This window comes from Microtus oregoni, unplaced genomic scaffold (assembly GCF_018167655.1).
Source record: "Microtus oregoni isolate MIOR12 unplaced genomic scaffold, Mior012 000016F_ref0000370, whole genome shotgun sequence".
In the NCBI taxonomy this organism is placed as follows: domain Eukaryota; kingdom Metazoa; phylum Chordata; class Mammalia; order Rodentia; family Cricetidae; genus Microtus; species Microtus oregoni.
In genome coordinates, this window is record NW_024543075.1 from 40,260,386 (window position 1) to 40,279,143 (window position 18,758).

At 41.3% G+C, this 18,758-nt stretch overlaps 1 protein-coding gene across 1 annotated transcript; it reads left to right on the top strand.

Annotated features, from left to right (window-relative positions):
* The first annotated feature begins 10,246 nt into the window (after positions 1-10,246).
* Positions 10,247-13,829, top strand: Mrpl17 (mitochondrial ribosomal protein L17). The gene is made up of 3 exons (XM_041667132.1): positions 10,247-10,464; positions 10,718-10,786; positions 11,099-13,829. The coding sequence occupies exons 1-3, from the start codon at positions 10,291-10,293 to the stop codon at positions 11,384-11,386; spliced, it is 531 nt and encodes a 176-aa protein (XP_041523066.1). The 5' UTR covers positions 10,247-10,290; the 3' UTR covers positions 11,387-13,829.
* The last annotated feature ends 4,929 nt before the right edge of the window (positions 13,830-18,758 follow it).

Consider the following 18,758-nt stretch of genomic DNA (forward strand, 5'->3'; position numbering starts at 1 on the left):
GACTGACAATTGTACCAAGAGGGTTTTTTACTTTTTGCTTGTTTTTGAGGGGGGTGCTTTTGTTATTGGTTTGTTTGTTTGTTTTGAAACTGGGTCTCATGTAATCCAACCTGACCTCAAATTCAGTGTGTAGCTGAAGGTGACCCATAACTCTTGATCCACCAGGCCCAATTTATTTGGTGCTAGCGAACAAATCCAGAGTCTTAGTGTGCTAGACATATACTCTACCAATTGAGCTACATCTCCAGGCTTGTATGGAGAAGCTTTGAAAACATTCCTTTTCTTAGCGGGTGGGGTATATGAATACAAAAAAGTCTAGGGGGCTGAGATTTGTCTAAAAACTACCTCATCAAGCTTAAGAATGCTTTTCGTTTGGATTATGGAGAAAAACCTGTAAAGCACACAATTTTTATTTCACCTTCTCCCCAAAATTGCATTTTCCTTCATTACAACACCTCAGTCATATCTAAGAAAATAATTCAACACTTTACGTTAATTACATGACTTGACAAGAGAGTGAAGGGAAAGTGTTATATTATCCAGATACTGTCATAATCACTAGTACTGCTCTCATTGTAAGAATAGTACTGTGGGAACATAGTCACTGTGCCCTCGTAGATAACTTAACATTGAAATAGATTCCTCGTGGTTTTTGAGGGAATAAACTAATCACTATAAATCAAATAGAAACAGTTTAACACAAAGAGTAAGTATATATAATGATATGTTATTACATTGCAGTGTCTCTCCCTACTCCTTTCCTTTCAAATAACATTCTATTAGGACACGGCTCAGGGGTTAGAGCTTTGTCTGCTATTCTAAAGGTCCTGAGTTCAATTCCCAGCAACCAAATGGTGGCTCACAACCATCAACCATCTGTAATGAGGTCGGGTGCCCTCTTCTGGCCTGAAAAAATATATTGTATACTAAATAAATAAATATTTAATTTAAAAAAAGGACACACTGATAGGCTTAAATGACCTCTCCACCCCAAACCAGGAGTAATATTCAATATGACTATAACATAACTGCATTATATTATATAATATAAATTCAATATAACTAGACAATATAGTTAGTCCTTCATAAATGTAATTATAACTTAATAGTTCAAATATACTCCAGATTATTGAAGTCTTTGGGAATTTATTAGTAATTACAATGATTCCAATACTAAAAAACTAAACATTTAATAAAGTCACTACAACAATTACCATCAGTATAGAAAATGCTGTCTTGGATTCCTCAGAAGCATAGTTTTACATACAAGTAATTTATTAAGGAAATGGGAGGCAAGAAGAGAAAGGAATCAGGTATGGTGGTACATGCTTATCCTAGGACTCAGGATGCTGAGGCAAAGGGATCCAGCATATGTAGTGTCCTTGACTACACAGAAAGAATTTTAAACATAAAGCAAAGAAAACCAGCCTACAACCCACAATCCCAGAGAATTTAGACAACAATGAGGACACTAAGAGAGACTTACATAGATCTAATCTACATGGGAAGTAGAAAAAGACAAGATCTTCTGAGTAAATTGGGAGCATGGGGACCTTGGGGAGGGTTAGAAGGGGGAGGGGAGAGGCAGGGAGGGAGCAAAGAAAAATGTAGAGCTCAATAAAAATCAATAAAAAAGAAAAAAAAAGAATCTGTCTCAAAAAAGAAAAGAAAGAAAAGGTGGGGAGGAAAGAAAAGACGGTACATGAAATTGTAAAGTTGTAGGTATTACGTATATGCTGAGATCTAGGGAAGCTACCTTGCACTTCAAATTAAGAGCACTAAATTCTGAATTTAGACTGCTTAACCACACATATACTCTCATTAGTCGTGTGACTCTGAACACATCTCTGCTTCATTTTCTTCATCTACAAAATGATATCACTCCAGGTATGAGAATGACTTAATAAAATATATATGCCTGGCACATGATATGTGATTTAAGGTCAGTAGCAACTGGTACCAACAAAACGAATAGCAAAAGTCACATTAGCACAATTACATAGGGCTTTAACTTTATTATTGTTGTTGCTGTTAAGTTTTAACGTGTTTATGTCTATATAATACACAATTATAATTCATTAAAAAGCAGGTCAAAATTCTACATTTGGAACCAAGTAGTGGAACTATTATTTTCTCTGTTTTTTTTTCCTCTCTAAACATTACTTCTTTTTTTAAAAAAAAAATTAAATTAAATTAAAACTTTCAAGTTTAAAATGGGTGTGAAGAACAGAAGAAAGGCAGAAAAAATACATTACTAAACTTTTTTGAGAGCAACTATCAAATAACCCCTAATGTTATCAATACTCTTAATATAATCCAAAGGATTTGCATTTATTCTAAATTGGAAAAGATGAGAACCAAGGTATGTCCTCCTGTGAACAGCCTCCTTAATAGTTTGCCTTTGGTATCTTCCTTCAGAATAATTATGTTTACTTAACAGATCAGGCTGTGGTTCCTATCAACTCCTCAACAGTAAAACAAAAATGTTTCTCCAAACTTTTACCTCAAGAAAGAACTTGCTGGCCAACTGAGGAGAATGCAGTAAGCATCCACTCTTCAGGTTTCACGTTGTTCAAATCTGCCTCAAACACACAAAGTCTCTTCACTGGAGGTCATACCCTTCCTAGGATTCTCTGTTCCCACTGAGCAAGACACAAAGACCCAACCAAGCAACCTAACACAAGATGCTCTGACAGTCTTCACCCACCCTAGAGCTTCTACCTGGTTCAAGAAAGTTTGTGAAACCTGCATCACCATTCAGATTTCTCCTTTACAAAAACTTCCTCCTGCCCTTCTTTGCTCACGGGTGTTGATCTCTAACAAATATCTCTCACAAATGTTTTAGCACCTCCCTCTGCATAAACCAATTTGTGACATCCTTAAGGCCCTAGTAAAGACTGATAAATACAGATAAATTTGAATAACTGTTGTGGGTTATAAAGATATACCATAAAAAGAAAATAAGGACAACCTAATATTCTCTTCCCAAAAGGTGGGAAGAGAACCTACCCTTTCCAGGCCTCCCACAAGTCACCACCAAGCAGGAAAGGCCTATGCTAGCTTTTCATCGATACAACAAACACCCGAAAAAAAAGCTAGTGAGGAAAGAGGATGGCTTTAGGGCTCAGTTCAGGAGTTTCAGTCCATGTCACTTGGCTCCATTCTTTTGGACGTGTGGTAAGGCTGAATATCTTGGCAAGTAGGATAAGACAGACCAAGGCTGTTTGTTTAATGCTGGCTAGGAAGCAGAGTGAAATAGAAGGGTTCAGGAACAAAATATATCCCTCAAACATTGGCCCCAGTGACCTATTTACTACAAATAGCCCCCACCTCTTCACAAATTTTGTTCAGCTACAAATTTATCAATGAAACAACTCATTTATGATGTTATTACCTTCATGACCTAACAACCTCTCAAAAGAGTTACCAAGAAAACCAAAATAAGCCGTCTGTCCCCTTTAAAATATTAGAGAGGAGCACAAGACATAGTGACTGGGTACGAAAGACATCAGTAAATGATAATTAGAAAACAGAAAACTAAACAATAAAAAAGAGAGGTCAAACTGATGAATAGACAAAGGAAGGTCTTTTCTACTTGTCTTTGAATTGTCATCAAGGTAGAAAACCGAGGCCTTGTAAAGGCCTTCCTTAGGAGGAGTGAAATAGAGTAATAGTTAAGTTGAGCCTATATAGGAGGCTGGCCTTGGTCCCTGTGCTTCATGCTGAAATTACTCCTGTTAATACTAAAACTTTATTGTGATACGTGATTGAAGACACCTAGAGATGCAAGTAGAAACTCTCTCCATCCATCCAAAGGCTTTCTTTCTATGGCTAGGCATGAGGTCTACTCTTAAGAGTGGTTTATTCTCCAGTGAGACCCCTTGGAGAAAACTAATTTTTCTTTTGCAAGTCGTTATCAGTTGGAGATAGCGTCTGGATTAGAGACTAGGGTGTGTGTTCACTTCTCCAAAGTAATACTCTTAACTTAGTATCTGGCTAATGGATCTTAGCAAGCCCAGTGGGAAGAGAAAACGAAAAGTGTGACATAATCTTAAAAGGTACAAACAACTGCAGGAGAAACATCTTAGTAAGAGTTCCAAATATCATTACAACTATGAATCTTCCCTACTTATGTATCTCATAATCCAGCTATTACTATTATTCTTAGAGCTTCCCAACCTTAGTTCATCCAGAGTCCAGCTCAAACATGAAAGTTGAAGGCCCTTCTATCACCACCAGATGGTGGTAATGAGTTTACAGGATAAAGAATCTCAAGATGCTTCAACTTCTGCACTAAGAACAATTAAGGTCAGAATATTCTTTGTTGTGGTGGACTATCCTATGCCTTTTATAATGCTAAGCAGCTCTGAATTCTACATATTGGATGCTGATATAATTGCCAAGAGCCATGACAAAAAAAAAATGTCCCCAGACATTGTCACATGGCTTTGAAACATTTGCAGTACAGTTTAAGAATCACTATGAGCCAAGTGTGGTAGCAAAAGCCTGTTGTCCCAACACTCAGGAGGCCAAGGTGAAATAATCAAGAATTTGAAGCCAGACTGGGCTACAAGATAAAACCCTATTTCCAAAAAATATGAGGTAAAATTGAGCGAGAAAGAAACACTATACAATAAAACCTGAAAGAATTTTGAGTAGGAAAAAAATCAGTTTGAAATTTTGTTATTTTTTTCTAATAGAATAATACATTCACATGAATATTTCAAAACTTTGTAGAAACATTAAAAATGTAAAAATCACTCCTATGCACTTTTTAACGCTCATTCTCCTTCCAGGTTAAAAACATAATTTTGCATAGATGCCAATTTTACACACACTCAGCTATCAATCTTTTTTCCACTAAAAATTTACTATGGCCGGGCGGTGGTGGCGCACGCCTTTAATCCCAGCACTTGGGAGGCAGAGGCAGGCGGATCTCTGTGAGTTCAAGACCAGCCTGGACTACAGAGCTAGTTCCAGGACAGGCTCCAAAACCACAGAGAAACCCTGTCTCGAAAAACAAAAAAAGAGAGAGAGAGAGAGAGAGAGATAAAAATTTACTATGAACAACTTTCTAGATCAACAAATATTGATCTAGTTTAATAATTAAACACCTCTGTCAGATTCCTGTATATATAATTATTAGACCATTCTGGAGGCAACTGAAATTCTTGAATTTACTTTAAATAGAACTGTAGTTAACATACATGAACATATAACTTTTGCATAACTCAAGACCTACACTATTTCACATCAAACACACTGCCTATAAATGCATAGATTGGCCATGACTCAGCACTTTACAATGTGACTTAAACATAGATCTTTTCCAAGCGATGTATACAGATGATACATAGCAAGAACATAGAAAACAGATGAAAATATGGTTAGGTCATTTAAATGCAAGATGGAAATGTTGGCAAAAGATAAAGAAATAATAGCTTATACTATCAGGGATGTCGTAGAATATGAGTCTAGAGGTAAAAGTAGTATTAAAGTCAGACTCAGCAACTTTTTCTGCAAAGATAGTCATAACAGTCTGTCCCTATTTCTCTTATTCCCAGTGTACAGCACAAGGCTGGATTTTTCTTCTTCATGTACCCTGTATCTACTACAGAATCCTGTATTTAATGGACCTTTGGTACATATCATACTTAATGGGGGTCTTTATTAGAAGCCCTCCAACCTAAAGACCATTCATTCTCTTCAAGGAAGAGGGACAATTACATAAGCTTAAAAAAGCTATTGATACAAATTCAAATCCCTCCAACTTTGCAAAACTCAAAGACAAATCAGGAAACAGAGATAAGAGAGGAGAGAGGGCGAGGGAAAGAATAATTGGTGTGCACTCTCTGATCCTTTCATCTTCTAAAAACCTAGGAAGGAAGGAAGGAAGGAAGGAAGGAAGGAAGGAAGAAGGGAGGGAGGGAGGGAAGGGAAGGGAAGGAATCTCAATAGCTTTGAAGAAGGGCAATTTTGAACTACAGTTGAAATCATGACAAGAACATTTTTCTCTCTCTATTCTATAATCTGGTGTCTGGCCCAAGTCCCCGTGTACTGATTAACAAGAGAAAAAAACATTAGCTGTTCAATCTAGCTTAAATTTAATTCAGTCTGACAGCTTGGTGTATATATTTATGAATGGATTAAGTTTCTATTCGATAAAATAATGTTTGTTCACTCAGACTCACCCTTTCCCTGCTCCTGTCTTTGGGACTTAGAGAGAATGTGATCTATGCAATCCCCTGGCCTGAAGAGGCACAAATCTTCCGCAATCCTCTTACGTTGTCAGAGCGCCATCTGCTGGACACTAGGCCACAGCTCTTTTGCCATCTAAGTATCCTGCAGGACACCTTTCTGAATTGATTGCATGGTAGCTCAGTCACTACAGAAAGGATTATACTGGCGGCAGGATCCCAAGTTTATTGCTACATCCCTCATTCTACAAATGGGTCCATCTGTCCATACCACTTGTGCTGGCTAGTTTTATGTCAACTTGACACAAGCTAGAGTTATCTGAAAGGAGGGAACCTCAACTGAGAAAATGCCTCCATAATATCTTGCTGTATAGCATTCTCTTTATTAGTGATTGACAGGGAAGGACCCAGTCCATAGTGGGTGGGGCCATCCCTGGGCTAGTGATACTGAGTTCTATAAGACAGCAGGCTGAGAAAGTCACCAGAAGCAAGCCAGGAAGCAGCACACACCCCTCCCCCCAGTGCCTCTGCATCAGCTCCTGACTTTCCTCAGTGATAGACTTGTTACCTGGAAGGGTAGGCTTAACTAAACCCTTTCCTCTCCATGTTGCTTTGGGTGTTTCATCACAGAAATAGTAACTCTAACTAGGACATCATCATATAGCTGAGTCAGCTCTGTTATGACAGGCCAATAATAGCATGTAACATAGTTATAGACATCTTTAAAGATCCTTATTAATAATATCATACTCAGAGAATAACCTTTATGGGTCAGAGACTACAAAGGGTATAGATATTTTCTTTTATATTTGTAACTAAAATATAGTGAAAGTAATATGCAAACTCTACATGCGCCATTCAGTGAGTTTGTGACAAGTCACACACTCCAGGACCATCCACGCCAAGCTGTAAAGCATGACCAGTACCTCCAGGTTCTTATCCCATGCTCTCTTCTAATAACTTGTCCTTTGGAATTTAACACCATATATCAGATCTGGTTTTAAACAGGCAATTGAATAATACAGTATCGTCCTTTGTACTTGACTTCCTTTACTGTATATTATGTTTGTGTTTAACCATGTTATTATATGAGGTCTGCACTAGTTCATCTGCATTGATATATAATTTTCCATTATATGATCTATATGTTGATGTTTTGTATTGATTTTACCAATAATTAGCATTTGGGTTGTTTCCAACCTAGAAAAAAATGTCACAGATACTTTAAAAACTACTATCCTTCACTAAAGTTGGGCATATGTATAAATTATGCCTAGATCCTTGGACTGGATAATCAGTCATAGCTTCTTAGGCAAAGTAGTTCTGTCTGCAATCCCGTACTCTGTAGGCAGAGGTAGAAGGATTGCCAATTCAATGTCTCAAGTTTGAGACAAATCTGGATTCCAGAGTGAATCTTGGAGCAACCTGGATTCCAGAGTGGAAAGACCTTGTCTCAAAAGAAACAAACAGAATTTATTATCTTTTCTGGTGTGTCTGTTGGCCAATTTGCAAGGCAGTGAGATAGCTCAAAAGATAAAGGTGCTTGCCCTGCAAGTCTGACGAATCAGATTCCACGGTGGAAGAACAGAACAGACTCTGGAACTTCGTCCTCCTACATCCACATCCATACCATGACATATGAGAGCCTGCCTTCAAAACAACACGCATACACACTCTTAATTTTAAAAGGTTATCTGTCTGACTCAAAGATTTCTAAAATGGGTCAGTAGGGAATAAAGGAAAAACCCACTTTCCAGTGGTGAAGAAATACATCAGCAAGGGTGAAAGAAAGGATTGAAAGCAAATCAGAGAGTTTACAAACAGTTCAATCGGCGACACTTTGGAATTGGAAATAGACCTAAGAGCCCTGGTTAATAATTTAGACCCAGCAGTGAAAGGTCATGTACCACATAAAGGCACAACAATGAAATATTTGATATTGAGGTATGATGAAAGATAACAATAAGCCTAGCTAAATAAGATATTTTCTTTCAAATGAAAAATGAAAAGATAATTCTTCTAAGTAAAGATGAAATTATCAAGGGACACCAAAGAAATTTTTGTTTTTGTTTTTGTTTTTTTGAGAAAGGGTTTCTCTGTAGTTTTGGAGCCTGTCCTGGAACTCACTCTGTAGACCAGGGTGATCTCGAACTCAGAGATCCACCTGCCTTTACTTCCCAAGTGCTGGGATTAAAGGTGTGCGCCACCACCGCCCAGCTCGCCAAAGAAATTTTAAAATAATGTGTTTTTTAAAAAAAACAGTAATGTTTAAGAGAGAAAGAGAAAAACAGAATACTGGCTTGATGGTGGAGGCAAGAGAAAGAAGACCACATGCGTGAATCCGTTCCTTTCTGACCTTGAATGACCTTACAGTTTCAGCAACAGGCAGTTCACCTCACTAATAATACAGGGAAATGAAACAGGGAGGGGACAGAACACCATGAAGTGCAAGCCAAATTAGAAACGGCTTGTCAGTGTTTCCAAAGTGAAACACCATGTGAGGGGTTATGGTGATCCCATCAAACACCGGTCCCTCTTTAGCTCTAGGCCACCTCAACTTCATATTGTGTATGACCAGAAACTTATTTTTCTAAAATCAAACAATCTTAAATTTTACTTCTTTCCATTGAAAATGTATTGTTTTATTTGTTACTGCTGCCCTCAGTTTTCTAGTAACTCCAACTGCAACACATTCATTTTAAATAACCCCTAATAAGATCATTATTTTGTTAGACATTAGAGCTAGACTGTGTTTTCACCCAATTCCTCCCATAAACCCGTTTCCAGAGAGCAGGAAGGATGTTGAGTTAGCATGGCATATGGGAGAGAATACACACAGAGAGAAAATAATTTTGTCAAGTAAAAGCATTTACCTGCCCAGAGACCTGAGGTAGAACCAAATATAACATGGGGGGGAGGGTCGATGAAAAGATTCCTAATGATATTCTGCTGTATTCATAGATCAGTGACTAATCTAGTCATCATCACAGAGGCTGCCTCTGGCAACTGATGAGAGCAGATGCAGAGACCCACCGGCAAACATTAGGCAGACAGAGAACCCAGTAAGACTCCATTGGCCCCTCCCCTTGGAGCTTCTGGAACCCCGGGAGAGCAAGGCCAGAATCAACTAAATAAGACTCATAGGGGCTCACAGACTGAAGCAGCAATCATAGTATGGGTCGACTCTAGATCCTGCACATATATGTAAATGACCTGTTGGACTGGTGATCTTTTTTCTTGGCAGGGAGGTGCTGACAGGGAGAGTGGGGGCTGTTCCTGACTCTTGACTGGTCTTGAGATCCTTTTCCTCCTACTGGGTTGCCTCACCCAGCCTTGATGTGGGTTTGAGGGTTTGAGCCTCATCTTACTGTACCTTCTTGTGCAGTGTTTGATGTTCCTAGGAGAACTTTGTGGAGGGGGGGGATTAGGGGAGAGGATGTTTGGGGTCTGGGAAGAGTGGAGGGAGGGGAAACTGTGGTCAGGATGTATTGAATGAGAGAAGAATAAATTTTTTAAATTTTAAGTATTTATCCATTAATTTAGCTTTTAGTACTAAATAGCTAACTTAAATTTTTATTTACGTCAATCAAATGTGAAATACTTGCGACTTTCACTAATGAAAACTGGGTTTTAAAGTAACATTCTCAGAAAGCCAGCAAACTAGCAACTCCTCAGGAAGGCCATTCTCCGAAAGCCAGCAAACCAGCAACGCCTCAGGCAAGAGGGGTGCAACCCAGCGAGGCCCCACCCCTCAGACGCAGTTCTCCTCAGATACTCACTTTCCCAGAATGCTCCGCCCGGAACGGCCTATCGGCTGACGCAGCCCCAGAGAAACCCGCCAGAGGGCGCCGAGGTCCCCGGCTCGCCACCGAGCCGACCCTGAGGCCCGCCCAGCTTGCCGCCCTAAAATCGTCAGCACGCCTGCTCCTCCCTCGCGCAGACTGCCAGCTAGGCAGACTCAGATGCGCACGCGCAAACACGCCCGCCACGCGCCGAGCTACTGCGCAGGCGTCCTCTGAAAGTTGGCTCCGCCTCCTTCGCCGCCGTCGTTTTCCCCTTCCGGCCCCCTGAGAGGTGGGGCTAAGGTGGCAGCATGAGGCTGTCGCTCGCAGCCGCTATCTCCCATGGCCGCGTCTACCGCCGCTTGGGCCTCGGCCCCGAGTCTCGCATCCACCTGTTGCGGAACTTGCTCACGGGCCTGGTGCGCCACGAACGCATCGAGGCGTCATGGGCACGCGTGGACGAGATGAGAGGCTACGCGGAGAAGGTGAGAGCCGGGTCCAGCCCCAGAGGACCGCGCTGGCCGTGTGTGGGGAGTAGGGCGAGGCTGGCAGCTGTCTCCACGGAAGTGAATCCCGTGGCACCCAACTGAGCACCTTCCTGTCGCGCTGCAGGTGAAGGCTGCTTAGGGTTGCGGAGTTAGGAGCGTCCTGAATTAGCTTAGCTAGTGGGATGGTTGGACTGAGGTGGGTGACTCGGGTCTTGGACGTGTTGTATCGGTGATGTTTTGTTCTCAACAGCTCATCGACTATGCGAAGCTGGGAGACACCAACGAGCGAGCCATGCGCATGGCTGATTTCTGGCTCACTGTGAGTGTTCCCTGCCTACTGCTGGGGAAGGAATCCTTAGAGGACCGGGTGCCGGGCAGATTTAAGCCAAGCTGTTCGCTTATGTACTAGTGTCATGAGCTACCTTAGACGAATGTCTGTCTCCCTTATTTCAACTGGAAGACAATGTGCATCCACACAACTACCTGTAAATGGTTCTGTGTAACTTGGTAGATGATTGGGTGGTGGGGAAAGCCTGTGAAAATGGTTTGAACCCTACCTCTGGGAATAATTGAAAGTTAGATTGCCTCTGCAGTTGTGACTGTTTCCTTTTGATTAATTTTCCCTATCTAGGAGAAGGACTTGATCCCAAAGCTGTTTAAAGTACTAGCGCCTAGGTTCCAAGGTCAGAATGGGAGCTACACCAGAATGCTGCAGATCCCAAATCGGAAGGAGCAAGATCGGGCCAAGATGGCAGTGATTGAATATAAAGGGAACTGCCTCCCACCCCTGCCTTTGCGAAAGAGAGACAGCAACCTTACTCTCCTAAACCAGCTGCTACTGGGACTGCAGCAGGACCTGCGCCATAACCGGGAAGCAAGCCTCCACAGCTCCCACACAGTTCAAACACCAGAGACTTAACCGGGACTGGAGAGTGCGCAGCTCTCATAAATGTGTTCACAGACCGTGGAGCTCTTGTGGTGTGTGAGAAACGGAAGTAGCTTTGTCAAGTAGAACGGTGGTATGGGCCCCTGACCTTGCTGGTCATCGTCCTCTCTGCACAGTAGATAAATTTTTGATGTGAAAATATGAGATTGATTTTCTTGTCCTAGGATTTCTGGAAAGTGAGAGGCATCCAGATGCTCAGCCACCTAAGATAGTAAATTTACAGCTTGTGTTTCTGAATCTTGGGTCCAGTTTTGCTTTGCCTTTTGGTGGGGAAGGAGAGTCTTGATGTCCAGGCTGCATCCAGCATACAGCAGTCCTGTCCCTGCCTCCCCAGTGCTGGGCCTTCGAGTGCCACCACCACACAGGGCCATTTGCTTATCTTTTTATTCTTCTGAGACAGGGTTTGCTCTGTGTGGACCTGGCTATCCTGAAACTCATTCTGTAGATCAGATTGGCCTGCCTCTGTGTTGTAATTGCTGGGATTAAAGGCATGTGCCACCAGTGCCTGACTTGGTTTGCTTATCTTAACACTTATTTCAATGGGCCCTGTATCACTTGATTCCAAACTAGCTCCTGTGATGACTATGGTTGATACCCAGTTTAGAGACCCACCCCTTGGGATTTCTCTTTTTTGTTTGGGGTATGAGTATCTGCATGCATGCTTCCATTCCAGAAGAGGGCATCAGATATCAGACCCCATTAGAGTTGGTTGTGAGCAACCAGGTGGTTTCTGGGAATTGAACTCAGTACCTCTGGAAGAGCAACCAATGCCCTTAACCACTGAACCATCTCTCCAGCCTAGCGCCTTTTGTTTGGTTTTTATGCTCTAAGTTATGGTGTATTTTGGTCTTACCACACACACACACACACACCGTCATTCTGTCTTGTTCCTCTTCACCTAGTCCCCCTTCCACTTTCATGTGTGTGTGTTCCAGTGAGTTTCATTAGGCCTGCTTACAGGAGCGTGGGTATCTTACCAATGGCTATTCTGCTGAAGGAAAGTTCCCTCCCTTAGTAGCCTATAGATGTACAGGAAGGGGGAAGCCGCCTGAGTCTCTTCCCCCTCATTGACAGTATTTTGACAGCCTACTGTGAGAGATTGCTTCCTGATAAGTAGCAGTGAGACCTCTGTAAGGGAAGCTTTAAATAACCTGGTACCCCTAAAACGGAAGGGGGATACCCCAAGCATTGTTTTTTGTCGAGGTCACACGTTCCATTGATGTGTTTCCCTCAACCTCTGAATGGGTCTTGAATGTAGACTGAAATAGATGTACCGCCACCCTGCACATAGATAGGGGTGTAGGCAGCTGACAGGATGTTGACCTTCAGAGGATAAGTTCCTTCCTCTTGGTAGAGGGTGTGAAGAGGAAGGTGATGGAGAGTGAAGCATTAGAAAGTTTAAGCCTGCTGGGGATTTCCTGGAAGCTTTTGTTGTCAGAAGTGAACCTCTGTGGGAACCCAGAAAGAGGAAATCCGGTTTCAGAATAGCTGGGTCATGGGAGAAACAGAACTTGTTTATATCCACTGAGTACTATGGATATAATCCATCCTGGCTGCCATTCTGTAGACGCAGAACTTGACTGGGGAGTCTCGGGAAGATCCTGAAGGTCTCCTGACCTGAGCACTTGGTCAGCGCCTGAGGTAGAAAGAAGGTGGAGGGTCACTGCTGACGCAGAAGGACGCAGCTCAGTGAGGAGCTGTTCTGGCGCTGTTTCCCTTGCAGCTGGCTGGGGCCAGATTTATTGCAAATATTCTCAAGCCTGCATACTCTAGTGTGTAAGGTGATGCTGGGGACTGGAAGACACTTAGTAAGTATGTGTGAAGGGGACAGAGATGGCTCAGCAGGTAAAGGCAGTTGCCATTAAGTGATGTTCTGACTTTGATACTTAGGAACCGCAGGCTGGAATAACTCACTTGGGAAAGCTGTTGTCTGGTCTCCATCTGCAGTGTGATAATGCATTTCCCCTCCCCAATAAAGTATAAAAAGTTTTGTTTTTTTTTTTTTTTTAAGTGGGTGAGGCACATTACCTTAAAGAACTGGAACTCAACATAGAGACTCTTTCAAATTTTTGGGGGGGCCAGATTATTAAGGATTCAGTGTCCCATACCATTATGAGCTCCTTGATGGTAGATACTTCATATTTGGCTGGGGCCAGATTTATTGCAAACATTCTCAAGCCTGCATACTCTAGTGTGTAAGGTGATGCTGGGGACTGGAAGACACTTAGTAAGTATGTGTGAAGGGGACAGAGATGGCTCAGCAGGTAAAGGCAGTTGCCATTAAGTGATGTTCTGACTTTGATACTTAGGAACCGCAGGCTGGAATAACTCACTTGGGAAAGCTGTTGTCTGGTCTCCATCTGCAGTGTGATAATGCATTTCCCCTCCCCAATAAAGTATAAAAAGTTTAGGGAAATATTAAGGCTCCAAATGAACATATTTCTGGGGGTTGAAAGTCGTTGCGAGCCCTGTCACAATTCACCTGCTGCTAACTTCAAGATTTGGCTTAAGCCAGGTCAGACATGCTGAATCTTTCCTGGTAAGCGCACCTCATGGTGCTACATAGATTATTAGAAATGGGTAAAGAGGCTGAAACTAATGGGCCAGGCAGTGCATTATGCATTAGCACTATGAACCCAACCTGTGTTTTTTTTAAGCCGGTAACCATTTCCCTGTATCTTCAGTAGAGTCATGTCCTACTTTATCTCCTTTCACAAGGCTTCTCTCATGGGAAGCCCCAGACATACGGCTGTAGTGATGGGACCCTGATCATTTTAGTGACCTGGTGGGTCTCTGGTAGCACATTTTCTATGGGACAGAACCAGATTCCTTATTCTGCCTACTGACCAGTCATCTGCTTGCTGTTCAACCTACCTGGTGCCTCTGATATCATGCAGACCTTTGGGTGGTTTCCCTGGCAAAGTCTCTCTTCACTTTTTGGTCCCTACCACCCAGAGACTCCACTTTTACCTACAAATCTGTACACAAGTGTTCAGGTGGCTCTGACCACCCCAATCCTAAATTCATTTGTCAAACAGATACGTCTGCAGTGTTCCTGCCATGCACTGAAACTACCACATTGAATTACAGTTCCCTGTAGTGCTGGGCATTAGGCTGAAGACAAGACTGAGAATGGCAGATTAAAAACAAAGTGCTCCCAAACTGTAATCCTAGTTATAATTAATTTTTTGTTGATTATTGCCATTTGAGACTGGAGTTTCTTTTAATTGCTACCAAAAGCAATCTAAAACACCAAGCTTTGTACCACTAAAATAGTGTTCTTACCCCCCCCCCCAAAAAAAGTTTTACTAGGACTCAGATGAAAAAAAAAACATTTGCATCAGAACACAGTGGTCAAGAATGTATATAAATTAGATAGGGGCTGAAGACATGGCTTGGCAGTTAGGAGCACTGACTGCTCTTCCAGAGGACCTGAGTTCAGTTCCCAGTACACACATGGCAGCTCTCAGCCATAAGTTCAGTTCCAGATCTGATACCCTCACACAGATATAAATGAAGGCAAAGCACCAGTGCCCATAGAATAAAAAGATTTCTGTTTGAAAAAGAAAGATAGTTACATATCCCCACAAGACATTATCTTTTACAAATATGTACCACTTTCTAACAGCACTGCTTCCGGGGTTGGGGCAAAGATTCGGTGGCTAAAGTGCCCACCTTTCAAGCATGAGCCCCAGTTTAGATCACAAACCACAAAAAGCCAGGAAGACAGGTTACTGGGTAAAGGTGCTTGCTGCCAGCCTGATAACCTCAATTTGATCCCTAGAACCCATATAATAGAAAACTGACTCCCACAGCACTACCCACACATGCCTTGGCACACGTACCAGTGATAGAAATTTTTTTGAAGGGGCGGGGGGAGCCAAGTGTTATGGTATACCCTGTTATCCCAGTGCCGGAGGTGCTGAGCACAGACATGCAGATTGTAGAAGCTCGCTGGCCAGCCAGCCAAGCAAAGCATAAATTCTAGGCTAAGGAAGAAATCCTGTCTCAAAAAAATCTGAAGTTGACTTTTGGGCTCCACACACTTGTGCACACACGCAATGCTGATCCCAGTTCCCTTTTACAAACTAGTAATGAATTACAACCTGCCTTTACTGGACTCAGCCTTTCAGTGCCTTTGCTGGATAAAGTCCAGACATTACATTGACAGTTGTGCTACAGCCAGGTCCAGCCACATCTCAACCCCACCATATTCTAATCTGAGGTTTACAAAACAACTGTTCTTTGTGTGGAGATGCTAAACTACACTGTTGACTATTTAAAAAGAAAAAAACGTTTCCTTCCTCTCCAGGGACTTAAATGCTGGTGGTGATTGTCAAGAATGTAAACATATGTCTAATTAATTTCCCACACGTTCCATGTTCTAATTTCCTGGAATATTTTTAACCAAGCCACAGACAGAAAACACCTATACGTTTCTGCACTAGCAAACATGGAAATGATGCTTCTTTTACGATATAGTCTCTAAATTCCTCAAGCAAAGCTCAACATTATTACAGTGGTCCAAACTCTTCACTTGATCTTTTAACCACATGGACCACCGCCCATACTGTATATTAGATCTGGAACTGACTTATCCTCAAACTCAAAGTTTGGATCCAGGAATAGGGTGGAGCTCTGTGGTAATGTGTACTTAGCATTCAAGAAGTCCTGAGTTCAAATGCCAGAACCAAAAAAAGAAAAAGAAAGAAGAGATTAAGGCCACCCCATTTCCTCTACCCCTTAGGCACTGACAGTCACAGCCTATTCTTTTGCCCTTGTTTTGACTTTTTTGTTTTAATTAAGATAATTTTAATTAAAATAATATACCTCAAAATCCCTGAGCAATACTCTAAAATACAGTAATACATTTTGCTAGCATATAGTGATTCCTCCCATGAGAGCAAAGACTTTCCAGAAGTTTCTACATAATTTTACATTGTCCCCCTTCCCCATTTTTAGAAGTACTAACTGAAAGGAGGACACTGGAGTACAGAGGTAAGAGGGCTAGCATACGGTCATCTTTTTGTTTGCTCATTTAATGTCATTGGCGTGTGTGAGAGATGTATATGCATGTGCCATGACACACATGTAGAGGTCAGAGGCAACTTTGTGGAGTCAATTCTTTCCTTCCATCTTTCTGTGGGTTTGGGCGATCAAACTCAAGGTGTCAGACTGATGACCAGTGATGATACTGTTGCTGAGACAAGAGCTCTCTGTGTAGCCCAGGCTAGCCCCCAGAGTGAGTGCTGAGATTATATATGTACTTCCCCACACCCAGCTAGATTAGTGATGTTTAACAATTTTTTATATGCTTCTTGACTATTTGCTTGTCCTTGAAAATGACTTCTGCCCTTGTTTTAGTCAAGCTATTTTGTTTTGTTTGTTATGTGAGGTCCCTTAATTTTAAAATTTAGTCCCTTATCAGGTACATGGATGGCAAATATCCTCTGCCTCCAGCAGGCTACCTTTTCATGTTGTGATTGCTCTTTTTATATTTAGAAACCTTTTGGTTCAATATCATCCAGCTGACTTATTTTTTTTTCTATTCTTTGATGTTTCGGCCAAAATTTATTAGCAAGGTCAATATGGAGAAGTTTATCCTTGTGTTTTCTTCTAGGGCCCTCGTCCTTCTGGGACTTTCATTTACCTTTAATACATTTTCTGCTAATTTTGTGTAGGGCTCAGAATTTAGCACAGGGGTGAGCATGTGTCTAACAAGTATGAGTTCCCAGTTTTCATTCCTCACAACAGAAGGGTGGGGGATGACAAAACCAAGTTAGTTGATTTTGAGTCTGGTATAAAACAACGGTTCTGATTTTTTTTTTTCTTAGCCTTGAGGATATATGGTTTCCCAACAACATTTATTGAAGAGACTTTCCTTTCCCCATTGTACACTCCTAGCAAATTTGACAAAAATTTGTTCAAAAAAAAAACCTATACATACATGCATTTATTTCTGGGCTCTCTATCCTGGGCCATGGGCTTATATCTCTGTTACTATGCCAACACACCACTATTTAGTTGCTATAGCTTTGTAATATAGCCTGGGACGATGATGCCTCTAGATTTTTCTTTCTGACATTATTTTGGCTATATGGCATCTTTTTGTGATTATAAAATGTATCTCCATTTTTCTATTTCTGTAAAAAAAAAAAGCCATTGGTATTCTGATTGGGATTGCACTCAAAGTTCAATAATTTTAATTCTTTCAGTCCATGAACACTTCTCAATGCCATTTTCAATGTCTTTTATCAGTGCTAGGTTTTAATTACATATCTTTTATATCCTTAATTATATTTATTCCTGTGTATTTTAGGCTGGGGATTGGACCCAGGCTCTTTCACATACTAGGCAAATGCACTAGCCCTGAACAACATCTCTAACCCTGATAGTACTACAAACAGAATTATTTCCTTAACTTTATTTTCCAGTGGTCCAATTTCACACTGTACAACTTTTATCATAGTGACTGAATAATTCTATTATTTAGAATCCATCACTAAATAGTGAGTTCCTCAAGGGCAGAAAACACATCTAATTCATTTCTCCCGCCACCCAGTAAAGAACATGAGACAAAGTTGACATCAAGTGTCTATTGAGTGAGTCGATGTGTTTTACAGACTTCTTCAACTTGGATCTAGAGTTTCTCCTTAATAACGCCTCCCTTCCCCTGTTTCCTCCTACTTCATCAGAAAAAAAGAACTTCCTGCAAAGCTGATTCCCCACTGTTCACCCTGGGTAATGTCTGCACCCTGAAGCTCCCTTCTGTACGCTCTTAATGCATGGGCACAGTGCAGCTGTCCTCTGACTCCTCAGCATAAACTTAGTGCTTCAGTCCAAGATGCTTTCATCTTACAAATGGTCTGTGCGCTTACATTTTGAGGAAAGGAGTTTAAACTTTCCTGAGATTTTGCATTCTTCTACACAATGTGTCTGTTCAATATAAAAATAACATTTTAGTTCTTATGAGTTATATGTTATATATTACACGCAACACACACAACACACACAAACTGTCTTTCAAAATAGGCTTTGTTTACACTGTAGCTCCACATATATCTTGGTAATCCACTATTTATCCAGTATGAGAACACACCATTAGAGGGGTTTTACTGGTATTCATTTCAAGATGAAAATACAAAACCGGTCCCTCATGATGATACTGAAAGCTTAATGACATTGCCCTGGCTTCATTTCTGAGAATTTTTCTTCACAATGATTTCCAAAACTTTTCTACAGTTTTCTTTTCCTTTTATCCCACAAAGAATGAAAGAGGGAAAAGAGTTCGATTTTGTACGTGCTGACTTTGAGATGCCTGGAACCATCTGGAGCTGGAGAATGA

Bases quoted from the DNA above. Each gene is read 5' to 3' on its own strand.
- Mrpl17 (XM_041667132.1), top strand. From the start codon at position 10,291: ATGAGGCTGTCGCTCGCAGCCGCTATCTCCCATGGCCGCGTCTACCGC. The intron at 10,465-10,717 runs GTGAGAGCCGGG...TGTTCTCAACAG, and splicing joins TGAGAGGCTACGCGGAGAAG to CTCATCGACTATGCGAAGCT. The intron at 10,787-11,098 runs GTGAGTGTTCCC...TTCCCTATCTAG, and splicing joins TGGCTGATTTCTGGCTCACT to GAGAAGGACTTGATCCCAAA.